This window comes from Dama dama, chromosome 3 (genome assembly GCF_033118175.1).
Source record: "Dama dama isolate Ldn47 chromosome 3, ASM3311817v1, whole genome shotgun sequence".
NCBI classification, from domain to species: domain Eukaryota; kingdom Metazoa; phylum Chordata; class Mammalia; order Artiodactyla; family Cervidae; genus Dama; species Dama dama.
Genome location: NC_083683.1, coordinates 71,322,040 through 71,344,659, shown reverse-complemented (window position 1 = coordinate 71,344,659; position 22,620 = coordinate 71,322,040). Strand labels below are relative to the sequence as shown.

The window sequence follows — 22,620 nt, the reverse complement described above, 5'->3', positions numbered from 1 at the left end:
ACTAATGAGGCACATCACAAGTAACTTGTTACTGATTAACATTAAATTTGTTTTATTTATTTAAATTTGTAAATATCTTTCTTTTGTGTAAATTAGAAGAGTTTTGAGTTCCCCATAAGAGTACTCTCACTTATGTTTCTGAGAAACTTTCTGGCGGAAGAGTAAGAACTTTTAGACTGTAAGCAGATGATGGACATGCTCGTGAGGACACTGGGTATACTCATCGGGGAATGGAGCCTGTGAACATTATTCACCTGCATCACAGACGACATAACGCTTAGTAGTAACAGCTGGAAAAGTGATTTGACAGGGTACATTTCTTATGACTGATGGGAGAAAGAATTAGCACTTGACCCTGAATTTAGTTGTCAACTAGCATCAGGGTGCTTGCTCTGAGCTAGTTAGATTTCACAGGGATTTCTGGTACAAGAAAGCTTCACTGAACATATTCGTTCCAGCCAGGCTGAGTGCAAGGTGTGAAGAGGGGAATAAAAGACTTCATACAGAAGCTACTTCACAGCTATCTTAGATCAGTTGACACTTGGGAACATTAGCTTATAGATTCGGTTTTGCCACTAAATACAGAACTTGAGGACCTGTGGATTCTGTGGGCCTCAGTTTCTTTATCTGTAAAATCAGTTACTTCATCTGCAGACGTGAACCAGCAAGATGACCTTGGGGGTATCTATGACCTCCAAGGGCCCTTAGATTCTAAAGTGCTTAGTTTAAAAAGTCTTTGAAATGGGGCCTTCCCTGGTGGTCCAGTGGCTAAGACTCTGTGATCCCAATGCCAGGTACCCAGTTTCAATCCCTGGTCAGGGAACTAGATCCCACGTGCTGCAAGTAAAAGTTCCCACAACTAAGACCCTGCACAGCCAAATAAATAAACAATTTTTTAAAAGTCTTTGAAATGTAATAAACCTTAGTAACAGGTGTTTCTCCCAGGGACAGATGTTCCATTCCAAACCCTGAGACAGCCACACTTCAGGATCAGGGTGTTTTAGAAGCTCCTCAAAGAAGTGTCCTTTACATTTTCATCCTGTGTCCCAGGCCAGAATCTCTACACACAGAAAGTGTGTGTAGTCCACACCGTAGTGTACTTAGAGTCCAACTGGCCATAGCTAGGGATGGAGATGACATGTTGCTGTTGGCATGGAATCTGAAAGCAAGACCTTTCCTTCAAAAACATTCCTTACCTCATCTCTCCCTATCTGAGGAAGCCCTTACTTGCCAGCTGAGATGACCACATCCATTTGCCGTTTCCTGTCTGCTCTTGCTGACCCCTCCCTCTGGAGGGGTACAGAGGGTCAAATAATCCATTTCCTTCAGGACTGCGCTCTATCTTATGTTTCATCAGTATGAATGCACTGATTTCTAGAATCCTATACTACCATGAATGCGTGCATGCATGCCAAGTCCCTTCAGTCATGTCCAAATCTTTGCGACCCCATGGACTGTGGCCCGCCGGGCTCCTCTGTCCATGGGATTCTCCAGGCAAGAATACTGGAGTGGGTTGCCATGCCCGTCTCCAGGCGATCTTCCCGACCCAGGGATTGAACCCGCGTCTCCTGCAGCTCCTGCTCTGTAGGTGGATTATTTACGCTGAGCCACCTGGGAAGCCCTGTACTACTATACACTTATTCACACTCCCTAGCTTACGCATAGAGGTTGCTCTTCTCACAATTAGACTCTAAACACATCATACTGAGTAAGCACTGAATAAATGCTTATCTAGTTTGTTAGTCCATGAGGAATTTCAGATGACAAAAGAATTATGGTTCAGGCTCCTCCTACCTTCAGTTCAGTTCAGTCGCTCAGTCGTGTCCAACTCTTTTCAACCCCATGAACCGCAGCACGTGAGGCCTCCCTGTCCATCACCAACTCCCGAAGTCCACCCAAACCCATGTCCATTGAGTCAGTGATGCCATCCAACCATCTCGTCCTCTGTCGTCCCCTTCTCCTCCTGCCCTTCTACCTTAGCACTATACAATTCCCAAAGCTTTTCCTTTCCTTCCCTTTTTTTCTTCCTGTCTGAAATCTCCTACTTTCAAGCCTAATGTAAGGGCCAATTCTGGGCATGAAAGACAACACAGTTCATACTTTTGGTTTCATATTTTTTCAGTTCATTTCAGTAAAAACATAATATAAAAGGCATTGCCACCCTCTTCCCCTCCTGGGGGTAATCCATCAAGCTTGTCAGTCTGAGCCGCTCCAGTGGTTCATAGCTCATCATGGGATATGTGCAGGGCATGGTCACATAGATCTGCAAATAGCACAGGACAGTTTCAAAGAAAATGCCACTCATGCTGATATACGCCACTATCAAGGACATACCCCAAAACAAATTAACACACACTGACCACCATTTTTCAGATCAAATGCCTTTTTTTTTTTTTTTTTTTGCCATACCTCAAGGCATGTGGGGTCTTAATTCCTGACCAGAGATCCAGCCCATGCCCCCGGCAGTGGACGTGCAGAGTCCTAACCACTGGACCACCAGGAAATCCCCCCAGCCCCCAGCATAGATTTTAAAATGACAAAACTTTCCCATCATCCTCTCACCCGTATGGATCTCGGGTGAGGGAGCCACAAATTCTGAAAGCTGACAGGAAGAGAATGGAGAGGATGAACCCAGGTCCCTAAGCCATGAGTTAACTCTTAAGCTAACTTCATGGATTAGGCTGGAGGAGGAGGTGTGAGGGGGCCGCCGGAGGACAGGGTGTGGGACAGACAACAGAGAATGTGCCCGGTCCCAGAGATGTGAGGACAGGAGGGAAAGTGACAGAAGCTTACCTGTCCGCTTACTACAAAGTTTGTCTTTAACGTTGTCAGCCTCTCGGGAAAAGAATTCAATGAGTTCATCCTCGTACTCCTCCACAATGCTCTCACACTGTCAACCCAAGGAAGAAAGCAGTGAGAGAAGCCAGCAAGGGGACGCCTCTGGTCTCCACCTCCAGAGAGGAGGACAAGGACGTGAACCCGACTTTCCACTTGGGCTCTCCAATAACCCCCCTAATTTTCAAGAACCAGCTACCCATTCCCATAGCTCACCGCGAACTTGAGGGTGCCACTGATGTCTGAATCAATTCGAATGCCCTGTAGGTCCAGTTCACTGGATTCTCCATTCCGGCCCACGACACGTACATAGTTCTTGCGGTGCGTGGAAGGGTCGATCTGTTCCCCATACTCCTTCATCCGGTCGCACACCTCCTCTAGCAGCTCTGTGAGGTGGGCCTCTGAGCGAGCATAAGGCACCTAGAAATGTCCTCAGCCTTGGGTCATATTCTTCTACCTCTGGACATTAATAATTTATACCCTTACTTTTCCTTCCAAATCTAGCTTGATCAACCTATTCTAACAAGCCTTCTCCAATTTAAAACCATTATGATTTGTGTAATTACGAAGTCCTAGTGGCTCAGCGGTAAAGAATCTGCCTGCCAATGCAGGAGACCTGGGTTCGATCCCTGGGTCGGGAAGATTCCCTGGAGAAGGAAATGGCAACCTACTCCAGTATTCTTGCCTGGGAAATCCCATGGACAGAGGAGCCTGGAGGGCTACAGTCCATGGGGTCGCAAAGAGTCAGATACAACTTAGCAACTGAACAACAACAAAGTCCATTCAAATATGTGACCTTATTTCACCTCATCATACCAGCCTAAGAAATAAAACAGGTGTCTTTCCAAATTATAGATAAATGACCTCTTTGATTAACCCTGGTCACTGTGTGTTCTCTTCCTTTGAATTTCTTTAATTTTTATGGCTGTAAAGTAATTTTTTTTTTTTTGGGCATTAAAATGAGGCTAATACCTGCCCTTAAAAGGAGAGCATCAGACAGTTGCATATGTGCTAAGTTGCTTCAGTCAGATAGTGTAGGCTTTGAAGATAACTATTAAAGCATTTCACAAGCATCATAACATTTCCCAAATACTCACTAGGTACAGCTTTCTGTCTGTGTGTATTATGTTTCCTACTAAAACAAATTTCCTAAATATATAGATAAGACCTATATATATATGTATTATTTTTTTTTGAATGAATGTATGTATACCATACTGTCATAGTGAAAACACAAGTCACACGGATTAACGATATGGAAAAGGGGGGGCTGATCAAGGTTCTCTGTGTGCTAACAACTTCTACAAAGTATTAGGATTTCTGCTATATTAGGGAGCCAGGGAAGCAAATATATGGGGTACAAGCCTCCAGCCTCTTCCAAATGAAACAGCCCAATCTTTTAGATATCTCATTAGTTGAGTTCTCATTCAAAGTTAGAGTGAGCTGTTTGGGGGAACAGTCAAATTACCTCCACCACTGACTGGCTGCCATCTGGGTTGATTCGGAAAGAGCCCATCTGAATGGTCTTCTTGGGATCCACCTGGGAAATTTCCCACTCAAGTTCATCCACCAGAGCCCTGCAAGCTGATGCAAGCGGGGAGGGGGAGAAAGGAATCAACCTATGGGCTTCCACTCATCCTTCTCCCAGGCCTTGGATCCCATCCTCTCCAAGACTCTTATCTTCCCCATCCCACCCTGCTTCCTCCCACTTCTTCTTCTGTGCCTTTACCTCCACAGTGTAGATCCTGGCTCCTCCGGGCCCAGGCAGTTCCCAACAGGGCCCCTAGAAGCAGGGCCAGCCAACCCCAGCCTTTCATCTTTGACGCGATGGGGTTGCTCCACCTGCGTTTAAAGCATAGGTGTGAGAAGCCTACTCCATTCCCCCGCCCGCCCGGCCCGCCACCACCGGCCCTCCCCAGCCCTCATCCCAAGCCTACAAAGGCCTCAGTGTGATCTGGCTCTACTTTCCAGGAAATGGCCTGGACACAAAGGGGCTCCTCTGTTCCGGCGCTGGATGTCCCGGAGGCCCAGGGGCAGCGGGCGAGAGAGCGAGCTTGGGACTTGGGTCTTAGTCCCAGATACTACGTGGACAGGTGAGCCTTTAGATGTTGGTACTTAAGCGGTGGCTGCCTAGGATCACAGGGCTATGTGGCAGCCATGGGTTGGTGTCTGGGATTAAGCAAGGACGACAGGCTTGGAGCTGCTGCTGGCAAGGAGAGTAGCTGATTGGGGCTAAGAGGTAGCGAGGGGGCTGGCTGGCGAGAAGAGCGCTCAATAACCAGGGCCTATTTGGACCCAGCACCGAAGACTGCTGCATCCCCACCTCCAGCCTATAAGCTATTCCTCCGTGCGGACCAGCCCCCTTTGTAAAGACCCCACCACTGCCTTCGCTCCAGTCCAACCCCGACCCTCAGTGCCGCTCGGATCCATCCCACCTCTGCTCCCAGGGCCGCCGCCGTGGCCCAGGCACTGGAAGACAGCCGAAGTCTCACTTTAGCTCCCGACCCTAGCACCTGGCTGCGGGGGAGCGGGGCTGTCCAGGCGTCTCCAGAGCGCTCCTGCGCGCTCCAGACACGGGGTGCCCGGGTGACTGCCTGAGCCAGCTCCTCGAGCCCTAAGTGGATTCCCAAGCGGGGCTCAGAGGCGCTGCAGTACGCGTCCCACAGCGGAGACCGACCCCAAACCCGCCCCTCCAAACTCTCGCGCGAACAGGCAGCTTAGGAGCGGCTCCCGGACAGCAAGGACCCCGGTGGATCGCAGGACCCAGACTTGCGTGGCGAGGAGCTCCACGTGACCATCAGGGGTCAGCCGAAGAATAGGAGTGGCTTGAAGCAGGGTCAGAGCCTGACGTCGTGCGCGGAGGCGGTCAGGCTCACACACGCCAATCTAGGTGGGCTCGGACCTGCTAAAAGAAAGGTATGCGGGAGCCAGTGAGAAGCCCTGGTTTTAATACCCGGGAAACTACATCTCCCAGGAAGCACCACATCACCACGCTGATACTTTGTTAGTAGCTACAGGTTTTAAGGTTCCTGGGACCTGTAGTTTGTCAGGTTCTCCAACTCACATTTTACACAAAACGGGGAAACCATACTGTACCTCTTACAAGAATCCGACCCTAGGGTTCTAGGCAGCCACACCAGAGGCCTAACTGCCCAGGAATGACATACTTCTCCAATATCCTGAATTTTGGACTTGAGAATTTTATCTTCATTTCTGGGTGAGACTTTGACTTAGTTTTTTCCAGTTGTGATATTGGGTTTCCAAAAGAGTTGCTTTGGCTTTTTTCATGTAAGGTGTCTGTGGTAGTGCTTAGCTGTCTTTAACTTCACTCGAAGCGATTTTGTTAGATTGTAGTGTGACACTTGTCATATCAGCATGCAGTAAAAATACTTAGAAAATTGGTTAATTATTGTGTAGCCATTTTATTATTTAAGATGAAAGAAAAAAGCAACATTTTTGGCATATTGCTTTATTATTTCAAGAAAGAAAAGAATGCAACTGAAACGCAAAAAGATGTGTGTTGTGTGTGGAGAAGGCGCTGTGATTGATGAAATGTGTCAAAAGTGGTTTGCAGAGATCCCGGCTGGAGATTTCTTGCTGGAGGATGCTCCAGGGTTGGGTAGGCCAGTTGAGGTTGATAGCAATCAATCAAGACATTGAGAACAATCAGTGTTACACCGTGAGGGAAGACAGCTGACATACTCAAAATATCCAAATCAGTGAAGAGATTTTTTAAAAGAATCCAAATCAGACGTTGAAAATAATTTGCAGCAGCTTGGTTATGTTTTGTTGTTTGGGTTCCACGTGTGCTAAGCAGGGAAAAAAAGAAACCCAAACACCACCTTCTTGGCTGTATTTCCACATGCGACTCTCTGCTAGCCCTAACGAAAACGTTCCCTATTCTTTTTATAAATTACTTTGGCCACACTTGGAGGCATGCAGAACTTCCCTGGCCAGGGATCGAAACTGCGCCCCTTGCAATGGAAGCGCAGTCTTACCCACTGGACTACCAGGGAAGTTCCAAAACACTGTTTTTAAAACAAAGTGTGATGAGCAATGAAAAGTGAATACTGTACAATAACAGGACACAAAAAGGATCACAGCACAGGCAAAATGAATCACCACCAACTACGCCAGAGGCTGGTCCTTACACAAAGAAGGTGAAGTTGTGTGGGATGGGGAGTTCTCTGTTATGAGCTCCTTCCAGAAAACCAAACAATTAAGTCCAACAAGTACTGTTCCCAGTTAGATCAACTGGCAGCAGCTCTCAATGGGAAGTGTCCCGAATTAACAGAAAAACACACTCTTCCATTGGGATAACGCAAGACTTTGATAACCAGGCAAAAACTGTTCCAGCTTGGCTGGGAAGTTCCAACGCAGCTGTTGTTTTCACTGGACATCACACCTTCGGATTTCCATTCATTTTGGTCTTTACAAAATTCACTTAATGAAAAAAATTTCAATCCTCTGGAAGACTGTACAAGGCACCTGGAACAGTTCTTTGCTCAAAAAGATGGAAAGTTTTGGGAAAATGGAATTATGAAGTTGCTTGAAAAATGGCAGAAGGTAGTGAAACAAAATGGTGGATACACTGTTCAACCAAATTCTTGGTGAAAATGAAAAATGTGTCCTTTATTTTTACTCAAAAGCTGAAGGAATTTCTTGGCCAACCCAATAAAAAGCCAACACAAAAAAGAGGAGGCTGAAGTCAGAGAACCCCATGTGCAGATATTTCTAATGAAATAGATGACACTCAATAATATTTTTGTTTTTATTTTACAAAACATGCAGTTTAAAACACTTTTTAAAAAATAGCAAGAAAACAAAACTTGGGACAGGAGAGTGGATGGAAGACAGATGCTTCTCAGCTGTCAGCAGGAGTGAAGCCAGCAGCCAAGCTTTGTCTAGGACCCAAAGGCCCTTTTGGCAATGATGATGTTGGCAACACTGGTTTGCTGGGACCACCAGACTCTAAATGCTGGCCCCTCTGGGCAATCCTCAAGCAGCCAGACGTAGGCTAGGTCTTGAGTTACTGCTGTATCCCATCAATGTCTGGGACTTCAGTAGGAACTGAGCGTTTTGGTTCCAGGAGCTTCTTTACCTGTGTATTAATTACCCCCAGGATAGTGATTAAGAACACGCATTACTTTCCATCTGGGTCAGTTCTAGGTGGTTTCTGGCCCACTGTTTTGCAAAGGATGAAGAAGGAGTCTGGCTCCTAGACCTTCTGCAGCAGTTCCGCTGCATTCCAGTTCTGTTAATAGCACCATCTGTAGACCCTGAGCAAGTCCAATCTGGAAGTAGACAGGGCATAGCCAACTTGGGACTCATCTCCCAGTTCTGGGGCCACAGAACGCTAAAGGGAGAGGGAGCTGTTCGCTGGGAGAGCATGAGGTCAGAGTGCCAGCACTGAAGAGAAGACAGCTGCGTCTGTCAGAGACAAAACCAAGAGCACTGACTCCTCAGGTGAGTCGGGAGAAAAAGCACCTGGGACCCCTCTCATGAAGGAAAAATGCAGGAGAAAAGAAGGCACAGACCTCCCCCAAACTTTTTAGAATTGGGAAAGAGAAGGTTAGGACCAATAGAGAGCTTCAATAATAAAACTGATTTCTGATTTCACTGAATATTGGAAGGAGTAAGTGCTTTGTAAACGGTTAAGTGCTTTCTATCACAAACAGAAGGCTGGGGCGGTGCTGCTTCAGCATCACCACTGTTCTTATTTGGAAAAGGAAAAACATGGCAACCCACTCTAGTACTCTCGCCTGAGAATCCCATGGACAGAGGAGCCTGGCAGGCTACAGTCCACGGGGTTGAAGAGAGTCGGACAGGACTGAGCGACTTCACTTTCCCTTTCATAGTTACTGTGGTGGCTGTAATCTTCACAACCCCCCAGACCCGCTCCCCCGTCCCGCCCCAGGCCTTACTCTTGGGGCTTGTCTGGCCCTCAGGCTCGGGCACCTTCCAGTCCATCTTTCGACCTTTCTCGTAAAGGCCCTTGAGAACTTTGTGGAAGGACTCGGGCTCGGTGCCGTTTTTGCTTAGTTCCAGATACTTCCGGTAAAGCTGAAGGGCCGTGCGGGCGTCCTCGATGCTGTCATGGGTCTCCCCCTGAATCTTCAGGTCTGGGGGCAGCAGAGGTGGGGCAGTTCGGGACCCAGCAAAGGCAGGTAAGACCACGTCCTCTACTCACATCCCCACTCTCAATCAACAACAAAGGATCCCTGACTGCCCTTAAGGGAGAGGGCCAAACACCACCCCCAGTGCACAAAAGGGATACTGAAGCCAATTAAATCCACCTGTAACGTGGTTCAGGGTTACCCCCAGTCCCTTGGCCGCTCACACGTTTTCAAGCTCTTGCCGCACACAGGATGTGCAAGGCAGGGGAACTCACCCAGAAAGTACCAAGCGAGGAACCGCAGGGAAATCATTCGTTTTCGGGGCATGTGAAATAGATAAACAGTGTCAAGGACTTGGTCCTTGGGCACCTGCCAGGGATAAAAGAGTGGGAGACTGAACGCAGGGGATCCATAATTTCCCATTTTCCCAAAACACAATGTATACCCTGGGGGGCCCACACAAAGACAGACTCTTAAAAGAGCCCTGCCCAAACCATGAGGTTGATGACCCGGAAGTCCTTTTGCAGACCGTGACCCACAAACTTGACTCCAATGTCTATGAGAAAACGAAGCTTTAAGTAGGTAGACTTTAGCGTTGTGAGGTGCTTAGAGGAAATCTTGGCATCAAGGTCTCCTGGCTTTATCCCTGAGTACTGAGTCAAGTAATCCACCACCTAGGGATGCAGAAAAGGTCAAGTCACACAAGAAGCAAAATGCACAATTCCCCCTGCCACTCGTCCCCGGGTTCGAGGGCCTTCTGTGAAAGCACAGAGTCTGCCACATTTGCACAGCCCACCCCCGCCCCCCCCATACCTGCTCCTGGGTGGAGATGTAGTCATCGATGAAGGGGATGCCCTCGTTGGGCCCCTGGCCCCTGACGCAGGTGATCCTCGCCACTGACATCTGGCTCGGCTTGATGGTAGATTTGGTGCCGTCGCTGCGGAGCTCTGCTTCCTCCTGTGTCAGAGTCCACAGGGAAACCAGAGAAGTGCCCGCGACCCCTGACGCCCCCAGAGTTCTGTCCTAACACCCGCCCTTCTGGCCTTGGTTACCTCGTTGAGGGTGACAAACTCTGCGTCCAGGCCCACCAAGTCCCCAACCTGTGGCATCTCATTCAGCATCAGGGGAATAAAAGTAGTATGTGTTTTCCGCTGCTTCCGTGCTAATGAGGCTTCAGCCAGCAGAACGCTTGCCTCAATAGGATTCTTAACTGGAGGGGAGAATCCAGAAGACAGATGGCTGGGGAGAGGGAAGGGACCAGGGGAGGGAAACCAGAGTGGCTGACTACAGACTGGGTCTACACCGTGATCCCAATAATCAAAGCCTGTGACTAAAAAGATCATGTCTGATGAACAGAACAGGCCGACGAACAGGTCAAATCAGAAAATTATCAAGAAATATGATAAGAAAAAAAAACACACAAAGGAGTGAGATTTTCACTTTGGACTTTACTGTAGAAAATCCAGAATTAAAAAAAAAGAAAAAAGCAAGCCCAGAATAATATAGTTTATTACCACACACACAAAAAAGAAGAGATCCTTACTTGGAGAAAAGCTCAAAATTATAACCTTAGCCATTTTCAGATATCCCCCTTCATCACCTCTTCTAACTACGCCCTCAGGATCCCCAGCTTCTGAATTTAAGGCCTGATGAGCAGAATCACTCTACTGTCCCTGGAAATATTAACACTGGTTGCCAATCCTAACAAGCTGTTTTCCAGATCTCTTCCTGCAGATGAACCTTATTGCTCCCACCCTTGGATCTACACTGTCCCACTTACTGTTCAGGTTGTATCTGGAATTAAGATTCCTTTTGATGTAATAAAGGATGGCAGGCACTTTCCAATTCATGTCAAACTGCACAGCTTCATGCTACAAAAGAAAAAGCGCCTAATGGCCGACATATACGCCTTTCTTCCCCTTTATCCTAAGTCAGAGAGAAGACAGGACTCAGACTTCAGCTCTGCTGATGCTTTTTACTGTTGAGGACCCATCCCTCCCTCCTGAATCTGCCTGGCATCCTCCTGGGTACTGAGGATGAGGACGCCGGGGGAAGGGGGGATGCAAGGGGAAATGGAACCTGTTACAACTCACCTTATCGATGGGTTCAATGAGAAAGTCGTTGAAGAGATACCACTGCTGGTGGGTAACTCCCTGTGGAGATACAGAGGATGCCCAAGTGATGGCTGGAGCATTCCTGCTCAGACTCAAGATGAGGACGGAACTGGGACTGCGCTGTGGCTGCCACCAGCACACCCCTGCCTGGGCTCCCCACTCACCTCCTTGCGCTGGTGGTAGGTCTCCCCAACTTTGATGTGAGCCACCAGGCTGCCCCCTGTGCGCGAGTCCAGGATGTGCACCACAGTGGCCATCAGGTCATACACATGGACACCATGCGCCTCCTCTGCCCTGGCTGGGCCCCACTGTGAGGGCGTACCCAGGCTGCTAAGCTGAGTTTAAGGGCGGGGAAGGAAGGGGGTGGGGAGAGAGGACAGGGGGCCTGGGGGACGGCGACAGGGGACCAGGGTGGGCGCTTTCCATCCTAGCCCAACGACTCCCAGCACTGAACTGAGTCGCTCTCGAGAAGCCCGGGCTGGTGACACGAGGCCTTGCTCTCTTTCTCCCCTGCACTGAGTCCCACCTGTCCCCTGTCCTGCTTCTGCCCCATCTCTCCCTTCTGTTCTTCGGTCGTGCCACAAGGCTTACGGGATTTCAGTTCCCTGACCAGGGAACTGGACCCAGGGCCCCGGCAGTGAGAGTGCCAAGTCCTAAGCACTGGACCACCAGGGAATTTCCCAACCTTCTTTCCCTTATTCCCCCTCCTCTTCCCAGTTTTTCAACAACCTGCATCTCATCCCCATCAGTCCAATTGCAAACATCCAGCCCTTTGTTCTTGGTCATCTTCATTTGAATGGAGAAAGGAAGCCAGACATTCTTCAGCTCCTCAATGGAGGGACACAGCAGCATGCCCTCGGGACTGCCTAGTTCCTTCCTATCAGGACAGGAGAATCGGAAATTTGTTGAGGAGATCTGACCAGTGACAAGAGGGGCCACTGGGTAGCTCAATCCTTTGACCACTCTACAGACACCACCTACCAATCAGCCAAAGCAAACTCCTTATTCTTGGAGATTTCTCCACTATGCTTCTTGATTGCCATCTTGAAGGCAACCTGCACACAAGGAGAAAACATCCAGTTCCTCAGAGAACATGAGTCATATATGGAGGTTAAAACTAAAAGTGCTCCTAGAGCCCTACTTGCAACCTAAGTCCTGACCTCAGCCTGCATCCTCCAGAAGTCAGCTTCTTTCAAACTGTTCACCTCACAGTTGATGACAAGAATATCTGGCAGGTGGCGGATGTTGCGGGTCTGGATCTGAGAGGATGAGACAACAAGGAATGGCAGGCGGCCCACAGGGAAAGAAACCTGGACGGAACAGTTTAAGCCTGGGGCTGCTTCCTCCAGCCGGTGTTCTTCCCACCCACTAGAGATCTCTGGACGGTGGTGCTGACCTCGTCTGTCCCGGGTGAGACCACAGCCCAGTCTCCCACGTGGCAGGACTCTGGCCCAGGGCAAGCGCCCACTCACCGTGGGCTGGTACTTTTCACAGTTGTCACACCAGGCCTGCGTATTCTGCTCCAGGCAGATGCTTCGCTTCAGCACCTGAGCAAAGTCACAGTTCTTCCCGGTTTTATCTGAGGGGAAACTGGATGCTTCACTCCAGGTCCTCCCTGTCCCCACCGTGAGCCCCCCAGCACCCTGCCCCTTGATGTCTCAGGACACCAGGTGGAGCACCCCACCCCAGCTGCAGGGTGTACCGCTGTTGCTACCCTCAGGGTAGGAGAGCGTGAAGAGCAGGGTGGATGAGGCGCGCACGGTCTCACTGCCGCAGCGGCAGAGGCTGCAGTTTTCCATCTCACAGCTGAACAGCTGCCCAATGACAGAGTCCCCCGATGAGCAAAAGCTGCTAAGAGTGGACAGGGCAAGACATGCACACTGAGGAGTCAGGACACCCCTTAAGTCACAGGGGGGCCTGTCATGGTGGCTTTAACTGTTCCATACCTGCCTCCAGCGCCTCGGTAAGCCTGGGGTACTTCCAGCTCCTGCAAATCTTGATGAAGTTGCGTGAGGATGAAGCGGTTCCACCTCTGAATGAGCCTGGCCAGGTTGCCCTTGCCCGAAGCCTCATCTGAGTCAGCCAAAATCAAACCGAGGGCTGAGGCCTCAGGAATGGTGCGGAATGCTCGAAGAAAATTACTGCCCTGGAATCCAGGAAGTGTGTCGGTGGAAAAGGGTTATTTCCTCTTCTGTGATTACTGGCGAGAGTGAGGACCCTGCCTGCTATCCCCCTCCTCTCCCCTTTTATTGCCCCAGGCCTCCAGGCACTGACCTGACAGGGGTCGCCTCGGGAGAGGTCCAACATGTGGAAGAGGAAGCCCAGCTCGCAGGCCAGGCAGAACTCCTTCTGGCAAAGGTGGTTCTGGATTAGACAGCGCACAGGCTCCAGGAAATAGAGCACCTGGAGGGAAGAGCAGGAGATCTGATGCAGACAACTGGTACACGGAGAAAGAGCGATGGGAGGCGGAGAGTCGGTGGAGAACATAAAGCACAAGTCCACTGAAGAAGCGGCGCTCGCGGGGGAGACGTGAAGGCTGTGGGGTAAGAGAGAACGGTAGAGGAGACTCAAGTGGACTTGGCCACGTGGTGAGGGAGACCTGGAAAAAGAGGGGTCGAGGGGCCCAGAGAGGAGAAGAAAAGCAGCAGCCATCTTCCACTCGCGGGAATACCCAGCCTTACCTGGATCATGCAGTTACAGTAGGCATTGGGGATGTGGGGCTCCAATCCAGCAAACAGAGTCTTATTGTAGTGCTTGAAGTCGAAGTCCTCCAGCCCGAGCTTGGAGTATTTGATGGTCACCTGAGGCAGAAATAGTCTGAGCAAGATGATGTCCCCAGAGCCTCCTAAATCTTTGCGGTGACCACAACCTTCCCCCAGGCCCTTCCCAAGTCCAGAATGATAGGTAGAGGCTTCTTGAAGGAGCCCTCCAATCCTTTCTGCGATGACCCCCTTTCCCAGGAACCTGTCCCCACATCCCAGAGGGCCCCCTCCTCGGTATCCCCCGGCACCTTGCGGTACTTCTTAGAGACCATGTGGAGATGTGGTTCCTCTTCCCGCCCTACTGGTGACTCAGTGACCTGGCTGAAGCTGTCAAATTCACTGTCAGACTCCTTGAGTCGGTAAGGAATCTAGGGTTTTTAAAAAGAGATAGCCCTTGTTGAATGGATAATGATCTTTGGTCCTGCCTACCTTTTATTCCAACACTGAAGCAATCACCAAGTCCCGAACCCAATAATTTCATGGTTTTCAGCTTCCACTGCTGCCTTTTCATTCCCACTGCCATCACCCCACCTCATCACAGCTGGGCAATGCCGAGGCTGCCACAGTGGGTCCCGCACCCCCACCCACTCCATCCAGCACACTGCCCCCGAGCTAAGCCCCCAGTACGGCCTTTTTGGTGCGTCACTTCCGCTGTACCTTGATACGCACAAGGTTTCTCAACCAGGCCCCTTCCAAACTTCATTTCACATTGATTCCCAATACTAACAGTCGGTCCAACATGGTCCCTGTCAGTTAGGCCTCCTGAGACCTCTACTAACACTGTTCTCTCATCCTGAAAGGCTCCCGTTACGATCTACTTACCCATCTTTCATCCCTCCAGCTCAACACCCACTGTGTGGAGTATGCCCTTCCTGACCAGTCTAGTCCAGAGTACCCTCTTCTCTCTAAACAGCTCCTAACATTCCTTTAGCATTTAACGATAGAACATAAATAATTTCTGCCATGGATAGGTCTTATCTCCAACAACCAAACACTAAACTTCTAAAGAGCAAGGACCCTATCTCCTATGTATTCAAACCCTAACACCTAGTATAATACCTTCAATTCAGTAGGCTTCAAAAACCTTTGTTGACTAACTAAAAACAAAAACTAGGGAGAATTACTAAAGACAAAGGAGAAACACCAATGGGCTGGGGCTGGGGGCACCCTCTCCCCTCTGAACAAACCTGATTTCGCAGCCTGGTGCGGGGATTCGGTGCATAGCCAATGAAGCCCACCTTCTTCATGGTGCGCAGAATCTCTGCATCCACAGGGGGTGCTCGCCTATAATGTAGTATAGTTCTAGGGCTTGAAGGTTGCAGTGTCTGCCCATCCAATCCCCAATCCCCAAGGGACCAGAAAAAAAAAGAAAATACTAAGAGTAGACAAAAATCAGGAAAGACACAGAATACTAACAGGGCTTGCCGAGAACCCTGGTCTCTTGGCTCCGCCCCTCCTCCCCCTTGGCCCGGATGTGAGGTTCCACCTGGGAGCCGGAGCGGAGTTGGCAGCAGGCCAGTCGGAGAGCAGCGTGTCGGTGGTGAGCGGGACGGGGATGAGGGAGAGAGGCAGCAGGTCCTGGCTCCAGTCCAGAGGCGGCAGTGAGTCCACGACGCAGGGCAGAGCAAACTCGGTCTCACGGGAGTAGGGGTTGAAGGACGGCTCAGGGGAGTCAGTCCAGAGGTGCACACAGCCCTCGGAATCCCCGAAAGCGAGGGCCTGCTTGCTGGCTGACACATCAAACGTCATGAGCAGAGGCCCCACAGGATTCACATGGAAGATGTCTGCGGGGTTGGCCAGGCCTGTGGGCTCACAAAACTGGCACTGTCCTAGGAGGGAGGAGAAGGCCACTGAGCCCTGGAAGGTGCCAGGCAGCCATCCTGTGATGCTCTTCCTACCCTCTTCCCCTGGTGTCAAGGAAAGACGGGCCCCAAATCCATGCCTAGAGGTAAGAGGAAATACCATCTGCTGCCTCCCATAAATCACAAGGAGGTTTGCTACCCACCGGAGGCCACTTCTCTAGCTGTCTGCTTGCGCTACTTGTATTCTTTGCATATGTGTTCTTCACATCCAGGGAGAAAATAAAAGCTCTAATCTCTTACCAAACCTAAGTGAGATCCTGAGACCCCTTAGAATGGTTACTTTTTCCCCAGCAAAGAAATTTCAGGGAGTACACTCCTTCTGGCTCCTAGACCCCCTCTTTCACTCATCAGCTCTTATCCCATCCTATATCCCCTTCATACCTGACTGGGAGATGATAGCGAGACGAGAAGTATATGTAGGGATGAAGCGTAAGAAGGCAGGATCCACGTGAACTTGAAGTGGTGTGATGGCACGCATCATGCGCAGGTCATAAACTTTGAGGAAACGGTCACAGGCCAGACCGGTAAGGCGGCTGGAGAAGCCACAGGTGGCCAGCAGGTTGCCATGCACATCGAAATCCGACAGGCTCCCTGAGAAGGCATCGAACTCATGCTCCACCTTAAAAGTACGGAGATCTCGCAGAGAAACCTGAAGAAGAGACATCTTCGTTGTCTGTTATCAGGAATAGGACCCGCCGTCTACCTAACCCTGTGAGGTCCCCGCCGAAACAACTAAGGCTCCACAATGTGTGTGCTGAGTTGCTGAGTCATGCCTGACTCTTTGTGACCCTGTGGACTGCAGCCTGCTGGGCTCCTCTGTCCATGGGATTCTCCAGGTAAGAATGTTGGAGTGGGCTGCCATGCCCTCCTCCAGGGGATCTTCCTGACCCAGGGATCGAACCCACGTCTCTTACGTCTCCGGCACTGGCAGGCAGGTTCTATACCACTAGAACCACAATACATGCAATTAAAGCACAAAAAAAGCAAAAAGAGAAGCCAAGAGCTGGAAGGGACCCCAAAGAGAACTCCTTTACCCCTCTGCCTCTAAGATACCCCATTTACCCCAGAAAATATCAGGCTCAAAGATAATCTCATAGTATAACATGGCTGAGTAGGAACTCAATTCACTCCTCCCAGCTCTCCAACTACAGCCCCAGAATTGAGTAAAAGACAGAGCCCAATCACCTATCTGGTGAAACAGAGCCCCAAGGTGGGAGGAAAAATGGAACTTGGTCATTCACCTTGCCAGATGTGTGGCCACAGAAGAAGAAGCGATTCGTCTGTCTCATGATAGTGACTCCAGGTGTCTCAACTGCGTACTGTGAGGGAAGCGGGAGAAACCCGTGAGAATGATTCTTCCCACAGACCAAAGGAACAGAAAGGTCACACGCGCATCATAGGCATTTCCAGCTCACGCTGCCCCCGGTGACCTCAGGCCCTGCCTGCGTCCCGCCCGCACCTTCTGGGTCTCCTGGACGGTGTTGAGGTCAATCTCCAGCACGTGGTTCTGCAGCCCCCCCACGAGCAGCGTGCTGCTCTCGGTCAGCAGCAGGCTGTGCATGTCTTCACTCTCATCCAGCCTGCGGGGGAGGCAGAGCTCAGGGCCAGGGTGTCCCACGTTTCCGATCCTTCACCCCTCCCACTCTGTGATGGGTCCCCTTCCCCAGTCCAGAGGTAAGAAGCCACCTACAGGTAATCAAATATAATGAGGCCCCCTCGGGCCATATACTTGAGGTTGTTCTTGGTAAGAAAAAGGATGCCGTTCTCCAGGCTCTGGATCTGGCGGATGTCATCACTGCCATTGACCTGAAATGATGAGTACCGCTCCAAAGTTGGGCCGAAAAATGATGTGGCATGGCCCTGTAGTGGACAAAAAGATAAAAGACACCCTGAGTGGAGGGGCAAGGCCATACCAGATACAAATCAGAGAACTAGACATCGCTCAGTTTTTCCTTTCTGGCTAGTAGTGACTAAGGCATAAGGCTGGGCACCAATCCTATGTGATATGACATGATATAGTATCTTATATTTATGATAAAAACACTGAGAATACTATCTTACATTCATATAATGCTTTACAAAGTACTTTTATAAACTCCACCTCATTTTATCCTCACAATGACCCTGCTGAATAGGTAATGGCTCAGTTGGTTAGAACAGTGCTCAGAAGGTTAGGGACATAGGTCCAATCCTCCACTGGCTAGGTGGCAGTCTTGTGTCCCACAGTGAAGTCCTCATCTCTACCAGCCGTCTGGGGAATGTGTCCTGTGGGTCACAGGCTGGAACAGAGACTGAAACTCATGCCACCCTTGGCTCCTATGACATCATCCACTCCTGGTTTCTCTCCTGACTCTTAGCTCATATCTTCTCCTTATGTGCAACCCTTATGACCACTCTTGAAACATGGCTATTCCAAGCCCACCATCTTCTCACTCTACTTTTCTTCCTAGATAAGTTTACCCACTCTTAAGGCTTAAACATTCAGCTTAAACCAGATGAATCCTAATTTTTTCCCCTAGCCCAGACCGTTGCCTCAAGCCTCAGACTTGTACATTCAAATACCTACCACATGCCTCTCTTTAGCTATTCCATAAGAATGCAAACTCATTACATCCTAAATCAAACTCACCATTTCCCCCCATTTCAATTCTTCTTAACTGTATTCCCTATGGTACCATGATCTACCCAGTGGAATAAGTCACTGGTAGTCGACTTAAATTTCATTTAACTTCCTAAATACTTCCCAAATCTGTTCTGAGGTATAAATCTACACTGCTTCATTCAGGCCTTCATCACATTTTAGGTGAACTACTACAAAATCCTGTGCACTGACCTCACGGAGTCCTGTCCCATCCCCCTTAAATCAAACTCTATGCTACTACCTCAGCACTCCACCTGAGACGCAAATTGGACCTCGTCATTGTGGATAAAAACCTTTAGTGGGCTAAAGAATCAAGTCCAGGCTCTTTTAAAAGAGCTTTCTAGAATGTCCTCCCACAGATAACTGCATGGTTCCTTCCCTTCCTTCTAGGGAGATTAGAATGGACATCCTGGCCTGCATCCAGGTCTCCACTCAAGTGTGACTTTATCGGAAAGCCCTTCCCTTGACTATATATCTAAAACAGCAACACCTCACACCCTTCAATACCTCAACCCCCTAACTCCAAGGTACTTTTCTTAGGGATCCTATTTTTCTTAAGGATATGTCATAAATATGTTTCTGTTGTCTTTTAAAATGCTTATTCAAAATCTAGACTCCAGAACAAGGTCTGGCACCTAAAAGGTGCTCAAAAACACTGGCTGAAGAAAAGTCTAACTCTTCAGCTTCATCTTCCATTCCAGTAAACCCTACTTGCTTGTAGTTCCTGCACTGTGCAATCACCAAGCTGTGTACTATCTTGGGAATCATTGTTTATTCCATTGCTTTTGCCAAAATGGAATTTCCCCCTCTTCACCTGGCTCCTGCGCATCTCTCAAGACGAGCTCAGGTGTCACTTCCTTCTGGAGATCCTCTGATTCTCTTCTATGCTCACCAACATCCAGTTGGCATTTATTATCCAGCTGGCATTTATTAAGTTCATATCCCAAATTCACAATTATTAAGTTAAACACTTTAGTTTCTTTTAAAATGCCATAAAATTATGTTCATATACTTGGGTTTTTTCCCTTTGTCCTGTGACCTCCTTGAGGGCAAAAAGTATGTTTTATTAAGCTTTATTCCCTGAGCCTAGTCTAGTAGTAGACACTGCCTACTGAAATGAATGTATTACCAAAAAATTCACTCTTTCCAACAGAAAAACAATTCATGCCCTATGGAAGGTAAATTAATAAACCATGGACACCATGTTATTTCTTACAAAATCTTTGGGCTCCCAAGCATATTGGCAATATGGATACATTTTTAAAAATTAACAATGATAACTGCTCCCAGGGAAATTAAAGTCAGCCAAAGACAAAATGATTCCATGTAATATGTGCAGAAACAGGAGTTAAACATTCTGTAATTAGGGAATTCCCTGCCTGTCCAGTGGTTAGGACTCCATGCTTTCACTGCCCCAGGCCCAGGTTTGATCTCTGGTCAGGGGTACTAAGATCCCACAAAGTGGCTGGCATGGTCAAAAAGAAAACATCCTATAATTATAAAAATGGAAAACAGGAAGAGCATTAGAGACTGTATTCAGATGGCTATAGACTAACTGAATGGCTACAGTTATCAAGATTAATCAGGGCATGGAATGGGCAAATGGTGGAAGAAGTGGGATACCTTCTGAATAAGAACACCTACGTAATCCATCTCTGCATTCTATGACTCCCTCCTTCTCCCTCCCCTCCCCTCCTCTTGGCTTGATTTAGAGACCCAGCTAACTCCATCACGTCAACTCAGTTCTGGCTCCCTGCAAAGCAGCTGTTCTTGGGCTAAAACCAGGTAAGAGGCCCCCGATCTCTCCTTTCAGCCCTTACGAAGGGGTACAGTTCTTACCCCATGGCTTCCCACCCACAGCAACTCCTCGTGCAAGTCAAAGTGGGAGCCGGAGACAGGCGCACCCACGTCAGCCACCACACTGTGCAGCTCAGAGTAGACGCCTTCCATTATGTGCACTGACTCCTGGGCTGGGAGCGCCTCGAGGGCCACTCCCTCCGGGTCCAGCTCCACGTTCTGTAGCAGACTCGGGTTCAGGTGGGCGTCCAGGACAGGGTCCAGGGCAGAGTGCATGGCCGGCGCATACTCTGCCAGTCCAGGGTCCAGACCCTCGAAGTTCATGGTGATGGCGATGACGACGACAGCAGCGGACTGACCCGCGTCACACACCCTCCCTTGCCACAGCCCCTTTGGATGCCTGACCCAACCTTCAGCAGGACGTCAGTGGGCCCAGAATGGACATCCTGACCTGCAAAGGCAAAGAGCGAGCTGAGTCACGGGTAGGCCCAGGAGCTCGTATTGAGTGTGTTCTAGGTTTTTACTGGCAGGACGGAGGTGAGGCAGGCAGAAGATTTAAGAATACAAGGCAGGGGGTGAAACAGGCAGGAAGGGAATGGGCACCGGGGCAGAGGTGGGAAAAGGTGTGGTCCCTTGCGCTTCTCTTCTAAGGTACTCTGAACTCCCAGCGTCCCACCAGTTAACTGAGTCCCTGACTTGCTTTCCACCCTCCTTCAGGCCTGGTTCATCCCTGAACCATCAATGGCAGGAGCAGCAACTGCGGGGGCAGGGGTTAGGCAGAGCGGGGCAAAGTGCTTGTTTCCTAGAATTAGGGACAGGGGTAGACGGTTGAAAGGGCTGAACAAGATAAGTCACTTTCCCAGAATCCTCTGCAATGCTACCCAGGATTCGCTAGGGGAAAGTAAGAATGGCCAGTTACCCACAGTTGGGGCGGGGGGTAAGGGGGACGTGAAGGAAATAACTAGTTACCCAGAATTCTCTGGGGGAACCAGAAAAATCAATTACCCATAATTCTCCCCCGGCGGCGGGGAGGGGAGGGATTGGGGCAGGGGTCAGATGTGTTCCTGGGATGCTTACGGGGATTAGGTCATTACCAAGATTTCTCCATGGCGGATATTTTGGAGCGCGTGGAATTAAAACGAGTAGGGGGAGAGCAAGCGCCGTCAGCTCCGCGGGAAATTCCAGTTTCCCCACTTCTCCCCCGCGCCTCAGGTTCAACCAAACTCTAGGACGGAAAGGGCGGTGCACTCCCAGTCGCAGCTTCCAATTAGGAAGGGCGAGAGGCTTACCTCAGCCAATCGGGAGCAGCCAGGTACAGCCGGACCCGCGAGAAGACGTGTGACGCGCGCGCTGAGGAAGACAGGACCTACGGGGCGCGGATAGGGACAAACGGGTCGGAACCTTGTCTCTGTTCGGTGGTGTTAGAGTAACCTTTGTCTTATTTAAGCCTTCTTTAAACGAAATTAGAAAGCCAGGCTTGGAGCCCGAACTTTCAAGCTCCGTATAGCTCCAGACTAAAGTAAGGGGAGCCCAAAGCAAAGCAGTGGGAATCGATTGCTGGATATTCCCAGTACGGCCCAGGCCACCCCCTCTCCCCGTGGTACTCTTGTGAGCACTTCGCCACCTCCGACCCTGTTACTCCTGAAACCTACCGACATTTCCTATCATTTTCAGGCATGGGAGAGAAAAAAGGAAGCGGGAGGCAAGTCTCCTAAGACGGCCCAAGTAGCTGCATCTTCTACGATTCTAAAGGCAACCGTCTGAAACTCCCATCTGTGATTATTCCCTCCCCAGAGTCGCCGGTAATATTTCCAGGGAGCAGGAACCCTCAGCTATAAAATCCCCTAGCTCGTGGAGCTGAATATTATTCCTCAGGGGGCAAGACACAGCAGATTGAGACGTTTCCCTTCCCCAGAATTAACAGATTTAGTGTCAACACCTACTCAAGGATTCTTGGGGGTATAACTCTGAGCTTGAACTGCTTTGGAATAGATACAGAATGTTAGATGTCTGTAGGGTATTTTAATTCAGTTTCTAAAGGCTACATAGAGGGCCACGTTGATGGGATTCCTCATAGAGAAGACAGTTTTAAAGAATCTCAGTGTGGTGGTGGTGGTTTAGTCGCTAAGTCCTGTCTGACTTTTGCGACCTGATTGACTCTAGCCCTCCAGGTTTCTCTGTCCATGGGATTCTCCAGGCAAGAATACTGGAGTGGGTTGCCATTTCCTTCTCCAGGGGATATTCCCAGCCCAGGAATTGAACCCAGTCTCCTGCGTTGCAGGCAGATTCTTTACCGACTGAGCTACAAGGGAAGTCACCATCTAGGGATCTCTGAAGTCAGATCAGTTTGAGAGACCCTCTGAGTTAAACGTGTTTTTCTCTTGGTCTATGACCTTTAAGTCTAAAACCCCTCTGATTCAGGATTCTCTGAGTCAGGATTCTAGGCTTAGAGGTCATAGACCGAGAGAAAAACACATTTAACTCAGAGGGTTT

At 49.5% G+C, this 22,620-nt stretch overlaps 2 protein-coding genes across 5 annotated transcripts; both read right to left on the bottom strand.

The window, feature by feature from the left end:
* Positions 1–2,100: 2,100 nt before the first annotated feature.
* Positions 2,101–5,676, bottom strand: CNPY2 (canopy FGF signaling regulator 2). The gene is made up of 6 exons (XM_061132118.1): positions 5,271–5,676; positions 4,565–4,677; positions 4,304–4,419; positions 3,052–3,255; positions 2,794–2,890; positions 2,101–2,263 (listed from the first exon to the last, which is right to left on the bottom strand). The coding sequence occupies exons 2-6, from the start codon at positions 4,650–4,652 to the stop codon at positions 2,220–2,222; spliced, it is 549 nt and encodes a 182-aa protein (XP_060988101.1). The 5' UTR covers positions 4,653–4,677; positions 5,271–5,676; the 3' UTR covers positions 2,101–2,219.
* Positions 5,677–7,592: 1,916 nt separating this feature from the next.
* On the bottom strand, positions 7,593–21,378 carry PAN2 (poly(A) specific ribonuclease subunit PAN2). 4 transcript variants are annotated; one of them, XM_061132101.1, is made up of 26 exons: positions 21,222–21,378; positions 20,170–20,578; positions 17,380–17,549; positions 17,149–17,269; positions 16,931–17,008; positions 16,071–16,338; positions 15,314–15,656; positions 15,015–15,111; positions 14,076–14,195; positions 13,747–13,866; positions 13,340–13,468; positions 13,012–13,211; positions 12,768–12,916; positions 12,538–12,644; positions 12,226–12,324; positions 12,047–12,120; positions 11,795–11,942; positions 11,230–11,373; positions 11,045–11,104; positions 10,732–10,822; positions 10,004–10,161; positions 9,765–9,908; positions 9,446–9,625; positions 9,227–9,320; positions 8,760–8,957; positions 7,593–8,265 (listed from the first exon to the last, which is right to left on the bottom strand). In XM_061132101.1, the coding sequence occupies exons 2-26, from the start codon at positions 20,449–20,451 to the stop codon at positions 8,231–8,233; spliced, it is 3,609 nt and encodes a 1,202-aa protein (XP_060988084.1). In that variant the 5' UTR covers positions 20,452–20,578; positions 21,222–21,378; the 3' UTR covers positions 7,593–8,230. The 4 variants fall into 4 exon arrangements, with proteins under 4 accessions (XP_060988084.1, XP_060988088.1, XP_060988087.1 ...); XM_061132105.1 differs by having other exon boundaries at positions 12,780–12,916; XM_061132104.1 differs by having other exon boundaries at positions 12,768–12,913.
* Between the last annotated feature and the right edge of the window lie 1,242 nt (positions 21,379–22,620).